Genomic DNA, 9645 nt, shown 5'->3' with positions numbered 1-9645 from the left:
AGTGAGTAATTATTGGTTGTCAAGTACTTAGACAGTTCTAAAAGAAGTGGTATCTTTTATCACTGGGCGGTTATTTGTTACGTGATTAAAGGTGGGATAAACTGATAGATTTTCATCTACAATTTTTTTTATATTTAACACACACATCTACATAGTCTAACCAACATTGGATTTACCAAAATGTTTGAGTTTATACGTACATGATTGTTATTAAGTGCTTAGTAGGTGCCACATCTTATTCTAAGTGTCTCATCCTCAAAACAGTCCTTGGTGGCAGGTGCTGTAATTATTCTTATTTCTGAGATGGGGAAACAGAGGCACAGAGAAGTTACGTAACTTACCCAAGGTCAAACACAAGATGGGACTTTATCATACCCACAAAGTTCTTTTTGTAGAAAAGACATATGATTTTATCATTTACCTCTCCTTGTTTTAATTTTCCTTTAAGCGTAAATGTCGAAAATATTTCCTGTGAAGCATAAGAACCCCTGATTGTGGAAGGGCCCCACAAGCACCGTTGACCATAAAGTGAAGAAAAGTATGAGAGAACCGTCTGGTTGAGTCAACAATCGGAAGACCACCACATCCACTAGAAGACCCAGGATGGATCTGCACCAAAGCACTGCCATCCCTTTCCTTGAGAAATGGTGTTTGGAGAAGTCACTGTCTGGCTTCAGGAGACATTATAATGTCAGGAAAAAACTGAAGTTAGTTAGAATCTTGGGCCTTCTCATGGGCCTAGTAGCCATTAGCACTGTCCCATTTTCAATCAGTGCCTTTTCTGAGACAGAGACACAGAGCACAGAAGAGGTTTTTGGTGCAAGTGGTCCCAGCGCAGCACACGGTCACCATCAGAGAACTCTCTTAGATTTAAATGACAAGATTCTGGATTATACTCCACAGCCACCTCTTTCTCAGGAAGGCACATCTGAGAACACTACAGATCATGCCCAAGGAGACTACCCAAGAGACATCTTCTCCCTCGAGGAGCGAAGAAAAGGTGCCATCATTCTGCACGTCATTGGAATGATCTACATGTTCATAGCCTTAGCCATTGTCTGTGATGAATTCTTTGTCCCTTCTTTGACTGTCATCACTGAGAAATTGGGCATCTCTGATGATGTGGCCGGAGCCACCTTCATGGCTGCGGGGGGCTCAGCCCCAGAACTTTTCACGTCTCTCATAGGGGTATTTATTGCTCACAGCAATGTTGGCATAGGCACAATCGTGGGCTCAGCAGTGTTCAATATCCTCTTTGTTATTGGCATGTGTGCTCTGTTTTCTAGAGAAATCTTAAACCTGACATGGTGGCCACTCTTTCGGGATGTGTCCTTCTACATCGTTGACTTGATCATGCTGATCATATTTTTCCTGGATAATGTTATCATGTGGTGGGAAAGCTTGCTTCTCTTAACAGCTTACTTCGGCTATGTGGTTTTCATGAAATTCAACGTCCAAGTAGAAAGATGGGCGAAGCAAATGATAAATCGCAATAAAGTCGTCAAGGTGACAGCACCAGAGACCCAAGCAAAGGTTGGTGGTGGCGGTTGTTTATTTAATGTTCTGAATAATTATGTTTTCGAGATCTGCCACTTTTTTTAATGGGATGGTGTTTGGGGCTAGTGTGGATAGCAGATTGCTTTGGGGCAGTGGGAAAACATAATTTGGGGATATTCTGGTGGTTATCTCCTAGGTTCTCAAGCTCCTGGCTTCAGAGTAAAACACTGATAAATATAGGTTATGTAAGTATCCCAGAGTGGACTCAAAAGTTATTTACATCTGGAAGTAGGCGTAATGATTTTGTGAGCCATTGAATTTTCACGGGAGAGTGTGTGTATGTGTAGCTTAGCAAACTGCAGGTATTTTCTTTTTTAAGTAGGCACATGACAATGGTCAAGAACCATCTCTTTAAAGATGTTTAAGGAAGAAAGTTTGTTTGTGTCACCAGGGCTGTACCTTTAGGTCCGCAGCAGGGCCCAGAAGGACTGGTCATTGGAATGGTCATGGCCATTTTTCTTGATCCACATTATGATCTTCAGACCACTTGACCAGGAGGTGGTGGAGATCCATGAGAGGGAATCATTGCCAAGCCCTCCTGTCTGTCTCCATGGCTTGATGACCCATTTTGCATGCCATGATAAACATCACCCAAGATAATTTTACAGTAGAATTTGAGGGAGTTTTCATGAGAAGAGTGGCCATCCTTCCACTTAGGTGGTGAGCAGATTGGTATAGGGCTGAGAATAAATTGATCTGCAAAAACGTAAACTAATTTTTTTAAATAATGGATAAACAACACCAATAAAATCTTAAGTATAGTAATGAAGTTCTGATTTATATCCTAACATTGGAGTGTTGTCTCTGAATGTGATTTTAAACAGAAAACCAAAATACATATGCAGATTTTTCATACTAGTATCTGGGAAAAATCTCATGTATGCAAAAAACAGATATTGAGGAGCGCCTGGGTGGCTCAGTCGTTAAGCGTCTGTCTTTGGCCCAGGTCATGGTCCCAGGGTCCTGGGATCGAGCCCCACATCGGGCTCTCTGCTCGGCGGTAAGCCTGCTTCTCCCTCTCCCATTCCCCCTGCTTGTGTTCCCTCTCTCACTGTGTCTCTCTGTCAAATAAATAAAATCTTTTTAAAAAAAAAAAGATGTTGAGTGGAGGGTGAGATATTTTATCAACAAAATAAAAGATATTAACTTAGCATAATTCTTTATGTCCAGGTTGGATGACCACCCATCATTTTTGTAGCAACCATGACATGGAAGCAAAAAAAACCCAAAACACCAGTAATATTGCTGATTATTACGTGTAAAAGAAAAATGTTTTCTACTATATTTTTTCTGACATTTCACTCAGTGTATGGTTGTTTGTTAGAAACTAGTAAAAAAAAAAAGTCATTTAGCAGTAGACATGGCAAGTAAGCATTCAGATGTTAGAACTGAATACATATCCTTGAGGGCATCGTTGGACCCCTCTCCCCACTCTAGTTTTGTAGCCAAAAGGATGATCCCTCAAGCCTGATGGCTAGTTTGAGCAGTTCACATTAATAATCTATGTGTTTATTTCAATTAAGAGTACTTAATAATTGCCAAGGGAAAGACAAATTTTTTTAAAGTCAAGGAAACAATTTGGTGTCTTATAAATATCCTGGGCACATCAAGGGTAAAAAGTCTTTTCGAGGGCTTAGTATATTTTTGTTTTATATTTTGTTTTGTTACATAACAGTGGAACTTCACTAACTTAATCACAGATTCTGCTGAAGGTTATACTGACAACATTTGTGATAAAGCAATTTGCAGAGCAATCTGATGGTGTATTTAAGATTGCAGGGGGATTTTATATTCTGATTTGAGGAGGAGCTGATTTTGTGCATTTGGGAATAACTTTTTAAATACAGTTTACAGGCAATATTTAATCAGTTGTAAACCATTCCTGCAAGGTTTGATGATATCAGAAGCACTAGTTTCTGTAGGATGGTGGGGTATGTAGTCAGAAATCAACTCTGCCGGTTAGAGAACTAGATGGCCACATTCAAGGACTCATCCCTCTTTGGGACCATTATGTTCAGTGCTTGGGCACTGAGCTACTTTAGTAGCTCTGGCAGGATCTTTACCTACTACAGTAGGTGACTGTCATGTTAATTTTATGATATTTTAAAAGTCAGCAGCTTAGGTTGACAATCCTTAACAGTTGTTATTCAAATCCATAATTTAGTGCTATGCTTAATATTGTGCAGTTTTTAAATTTGGAAGTTCTGGATTTATCTAATTAAAAAAGAAAGTAGATTAGATTCATGTCTGTTTCTCCTGTTTCTTATTTCCCCCCAAAATATGTTCATTGTATTATTTCCCTTGTTAGCACTGAATAGCTTTAATTTATTCCTTTTAATCGTTATTATTTCTTTTGGCATTCAGTAACTAAATTGAACTATAAAGTATCACGGGAATAGAATTTTTTTAAGCATAGCCATGTCTTGTTTGGTATTCCTCAAAAATGCTAGAACACATTTTTAGGAGGAACAGTGTATAATGATAGGTGATTTCCTTCAGGAAATTTCACCTTGCCGTTTCACTTTTGAAGTATTGTTGGGGAAAAAAAATTGTTTTAGCAGTGTCTTTATCATGTGCCTGATTTCAGAATCTTATGCCCAAGCACTGAACATAATGTGTCCCAAAGAGGGATGAGTCCCTGAATGTGGCCATCTAGTTCTCTAACCGGCAGAGTAGATTTCTGACTACATACCCCACCATCCTACAGAAACTAGTGCTTCTGATATCATCAAACCTTGCAGGAAAGAGACTGTAACCCAAGTGCATCCCTCAGTGAAGTCTTCATGGAAAGGAATGTACTATAGAAGAATTTAGGAAGCAAAATACTCAGCATGTTTTTGTGGTCTTCTTTGTACAACTATGGAGCATGGGAGTTTGGGAAACTAGAGGAAACATATTTTAGATGTTCTTGCTAAAAAATCATCAACTCTGCTGGGCTTTTGGCAGTGAACTGTTTTGGAAACTATTTGCTTCACAGACAAGTTGAAAATTCTAATTTGTTTCCATTAGGGTATATGTCATGGGGCAATTGGGAAGCATGGGAAGATGTGAGCTGTGTACTTTTTTATAGTGACATTAATAGTTTCTCATCTCATTTAATTTTTATACCCTGTGTATGGTTTTTATTTGTTATTACTATTATTTCTTTTAGTGATAATAAGACCCTTTTTAAAAAGTTGTGTGGTGTCATGACAGGGTAAATAGATCTGGGGCTTTGACTCAGGGTAAAAAAAGGTTTTGAACCCAGTGTGTAATCAGCCTGGTGATCTCAGAAGTTATATAAATTCTCTGAGCCTCGGTTTCCTAATTTGAACATGAAATGGAGCTAGGAAAACTATTAAATGAAGAAATGAACACTAAGCAGCTAACATAGTCCTTGGCAAATGTGGGTTCAATAAATGTTAGTTCTTTTCCTTTTATCATCTGTTCTTAAATGAAAAGTGAGTCAAGATAAATTATTTTTTTAAAGATTTATTTATTTACTTGAGAGAGAGAGAGCGTGCATGTGAGCGGGGGAGGGGCGGAGGGAGAGGGAAAGAGAGACTCTCAAGCAAACTCCCTGCTGAGCACAGAGCCTGATGTGGGGCTCCATCCCACAACCCTGAGACCATGACCTGAGCAGAAATCAAGAATCCGACACTCAACCGACTGAGCTACCCAAACATCCCTAAAATAAATTATTTTAAATTCAAGAATTTCACGTTTTTAAAAACTGGAATTCATGCCAGTGAATCACTGAGTTAAGCAGGTCATTGTCTCCCTTAGGGGCATAGGCTATTTGTCATAGTATGATATTTATAAGCCCTTGTTCACATACAGTGAATATATGCAGGCCAACTATTATCATAAACTCTAAGGAAACCTCCAAATGCATTTATTGTCCTGAAATTTTATTGTGTAGACTTTTGCTTGAAATAAGTAGGCCATTAACTGGGGTTAAGAAATATCAATGCTGAGCAGAGATTTTTGTTTTCAGGGTATTCTTATTTATAAATGATTGGGACTCTCTTCTAAAAACCTCTCCAATGGCTGGCTAGGAATAACTCTGAATCCTGCAGGATGTGAAGCAGTGAAATCTCAGGGCATCCAGAGCATTTTGCTGTGCTTCTGGCCTGGGTGATGAAGGTCCCTTGATCTGTTCGGTGCTAGGCCATCATTGGCCTAGAAAGCAGCTGTCCATGGTATTTAACTTCTTCTTAGATTTGGCATTATAATCTGACAGCAAGTCAGCCCAGTTCTAATGAAGGAATGGTCTAAATAAAGAGGCTCAAGGCTGGATCGTTGAAGAGTAAGCTAGTTAGTAACTTAGGTGTGTTTTGCTTTATTCAGTTTGTATGTTCCTGAAAAGTTGTTTGTAAATAGAGTTTTTGTGGTTCAAATTGTTATTAATGTTCATGAGAAAAACAAAATTAAAACAATACTATAAATATTCCTCACAAGGTGAAGCCATTCTTATAAGGTGCTAAACCATCAATAATTTTATCAATACAAATGTGTAGGTCCAAGCTTGCTTATGGCACAGAAGATACTATATATTCAACTTTTGTTTCCCCTCCTAATAAATAAATGAGTAAAATGAATGTACAAACTTCAAGGAAGGTAAAGTAAGATCATCCTTCTAATAAATAAAAGGATAGGATTACTTCGTAGACTTGGAAACTCTCTGTCCTCACAAGAAAGAAAATTTAGGCATTAAAATTCTTAACTGACTAGATGTCTGTGAATGTAGTATGTTTATCTAGGGATACAGAATGGTGCTCTTTTCCTTGCTTTGTTTCCTTCTACTTATATTAAAAGCAAACCCTTTGGTTACTGCATGTGATTCAGAGAATGAACAGGCATTTCAACAGACCCAGAAAGCCCAGCAGATTTTAATAGACAGAAGTCAGATTAGCTGTGGCTTTTCATCCTTGCTTCTCTGATTTCTCCAGCAAGAGAGAACCTAAACTTTGTGAATCCTCAGAAACCTGAGGGTCAGGAAACATAAGTGATTGCCTGAGGTCCCAATTGAGTGGTATTAAACTGCATTTGAACTTGGGTCTGACTCCTAAATGTCTGCTCCTTCTCCTGGTGCTTCTCACTGGACAGTTGGGGATAAACACAAAGCAAACCTTCCAAATTAGATTCACATTACATATTAGGCTCCATTCGGTTAGTGACTTCCAAATATTTTTTACCATGACCTCCACTAAGAAATCCATTTTCCATCCTAACCCGTCGTGTTACATAGCACATTCTGTGTAACATAGGCTGACATACACATATAAAAATAAAATCTAAGTATGATGAATTTTTTATTGCTTAAATTTTCTATATTATCAAAAATACCAGTTTCAACCCTCTCAAGTAATTTCATGACCCACCAATGAGTTGTCACCTGAGTTTTAAAAAATAGTATCATGTTAAGAAATTTCTTTTTTCTTCTCTTCCTCTTTGCAGGGCTGCCCTGCAAAGCTGTGCTAGTTTACTGCACAAGGGCATCTTTCTGATCAAGGGGATAAATAGGGACAGAAATTCAGACATCACTCTGCTGGATAAGCTGTGTGCGTTGGTCTGGAACTGTGGTTGCCCAGAGAAAGGGGTGCCTTTTCTTCATTCAACCAAAGTGCCCTTTGGGCTGGTGGTGGGTCAACTTCTTCTTCTAATTGACTGTTTAGAGTTTCAGAGCCATGAATTCACGGGGACCCTTATGTGCACATAAATCCATGCTGATTTTCATGGTTGGGACTGTTTCAGCCATTTAGAGTTGGATCCACATGTGGTCTTGGCTTCCTCTCCAAGCGCACACACTGTCCGTGTTCAGCTGGGTCACTTCAGCCCTCTGACCAATGCAGATTTCTGCAGAGTCCTAAAATGCCAGCATCTACCAAGCTGTGTCTTGCTCTCTGGCTCTGACATAGACTGATTGCAGGGGAAGGAAGGGGCAGATCAAAGCATGATATGCTCCCTGAGCCTCGACTCATCCTTGTTTCCCAGTGAGCTTGTCATCGGGTGGAAAAGAAATGTGGATGAAACAGGGAGATGAAATCAGAGGAAAGCAGAACCTTGGCAAGAAGACCAAAGCTGCATTTCAATTAGGTTGGTTTCCTTTTTTTTCAAAGACTGGATTTGTAAGCAAAACGATGCAGACATGGTTCTCGTGCTGGTAAAAGCTAGTGGGTTTGGAAAGGGTCTGGGCACCAGGCAGTAGTAAAGCCATGCTTACAGCTTTAAAGGATACACTCAGAATCCACATTGGCTGGAACCAAGCCTCATGAGATGATGTCCTTTTCATCCCACACTGTGGTGGTCTAACCCTGGTCCAGGCTCTTTTGCCCCAAACATCTCTTTGACAATAAAGAGACCAGTTTATCTCCTAGATCCCCATCAGTTCTGATAACTCCGTGCTTCTCTATTTCTTTTTTTAAGATTTTATTTACCCATTTGAGAGAGATAGCAAACGAGTGGGCAGAGGGAGAGGGAGAAGCAGGCTCCTCACTGAGCAGGGAGCCCGACAACAGGGCTTGACTCCAGGATCACAACCCGAGCCCAAGGCAGATGCTTAACTGACTGAGCCACCCAGGCGCCCCTGTGCTTCTTGATGAATGGTAAAGAAACAAGTATATGCCTGTAATTATGGACTGGCCAATAGAGGAGGTGATCAGGTAATGAAGCCCTGAACTTGCCTCCTTCCAAGGGCTTTTCCAAGTAAGGAACCCAACTGGAGCAGATTAGTTCCTTTGGAGTGGTAATGAGGGCTTCTTTACCCATCCGTAGGACCTTCCTGGAAGGGGCCAAGTTTCCGGTGCATGGTAAGTCCCTTTCTCTCTTGCTGTTTGATGGACGTTGTGCTGAGCAAGCAGGCTGCTGGTAGAAACACAGGTTTCACCTTTAGCAGCCGTCTTTCTCCCACTTAAATCTGCTCATCTGTTGCCCTAACCCCTCAAGTCGGCTGAGTTGGTTTCATTTTTCCATGCCACCTGATAGCAGTTAAATACATGTCGAACCACTTCTGTTATTTTAGGCCTGTGGTAGACCCCGAGCATTGGTGTGTTCCAGAAACTTGGGACTTTGTTTTCTGAGATGAAGTATGACAGTGAAGGTTTAACACGATGGAATTATTATTTAAGTCTGGGATAGAGTGTGACCATCCTAGCTGGACAATCTTAGGCAAGTTACTTAACCTCTCTGGACTTACTTTCCTTATCTATAAGTTCGGAAAAATAATAGAATTTTCTTCATAGAGAGGCTGTGAATTTTGATGAGACTGCACAGGAAAAGTGCTTAGCAGAGTACTGCCCCACCTGCCTACCCAAAGATGCCCTACTCCTGGCATCTGAGTCCCTTCCCTGAGCTACTAGCCTGCTGTCCCTAAGTCCAGTGTCTGTACCCCCACCCCCAGCTCCCCAGGGTGTTTTCCTCCTGTCATTTCAGGACCTTGCCGCCATGCCTCCCACGCAGCCATATGAAGGGGCAGTTGCCCCAACTAATCCCTAACTAATAGCCAAATCCTCGGTGTTCGGACTTGAACCTGCTTTCCCTCCGTTCTTGCAGAGGATTAAGAGAGAAGCAGTTTCCCTATCTATGAAACTGAACCTCACTCAGCTGTGAAAATCTCCTGAGCCCTCCTGTCCTTGCCCTATAAATGCATTTACTCTTTTCTTATGTGCACCATCAATATTTCATCTTAGCTTGTCATGTCTCCATCCGGTCACGGCTATACCTGATGTTGGTTTGTCAGCATCTGTGTTTTCTGCCTTGGATTCAGTCACTGCCCTTGACTCAGGGACTAACCAATCCCATTTGCAGTATTTGTTCCCAGGCTCATAGGTAAGAGTGTAAAGGGCACCTAATGCCCTGTGAGAGATGTTGGGAATGGTAGTGATGAGTGTTCATGATAAAAAGTCTGGGTCTGGAAAAAAATCTTACCATGAATGGCTTATGTATTAAAGTCAAGTGGCAAACAACAAATTTCCAACTTAGGAAATAGGAGTCATTTGAAATTCCCCAGTCCCCTCAAGTTGCAAGTATGGGTATCAGGATGGGTAAGGACCCCCAAGTCTGAAAGTCAGATCACTCCAGCTGTAGCTTTAAGAAGCTTTTTTTTGA

General features: G+C 40.6%; 1 protein-coding gene across 3 annotated transcripts in view; it reads left to right on the top strand.

Annotated features, from left to right (window-relative positions):
- Window positions 1-603: 603 nt before the first annotated feature.
- SLC24A2 (solute carrier family 24 member 2) overlaps window positions 604-9645 on the top strand; it is a 233403-nt gene continuing 224361 nt past the window's right edge. For all 3 annotated transcript variants that reach the window (XM_028107330.1, XM_028107329.1, XM_088018877.1), the window contains exon 1: window positions 604-1533. In XM_028107330.1, the coding sequence (XP_027963131.1) occupies window positions 604-1533 (930 nt within the window). The remainder of the gene's footprint in view (window positions 1534-9645) is intronic.

Source organism: Eumetopias jubatus, unplaced genomic scaffold (genome assembly GCF_037043125.1).
Source record: "Eumetopias jubatus isolate StellerSeaLion01/CBP00866 unplaced genomic scaffold, mEumJub1_p1.0 scaffold_15, whole genome shotgun sequence".
NCBI lineage: Eukaryota > Metazoa > Chordata > Mammalia > Carnivora > Otariidae > Eumetopias > Eumetopias jubatus.
The sequence above is the reverse complement of the archived record's forward strand: the minus strand, read 5'-3'. Positions and strand labels throughout refer to the sequence as shown.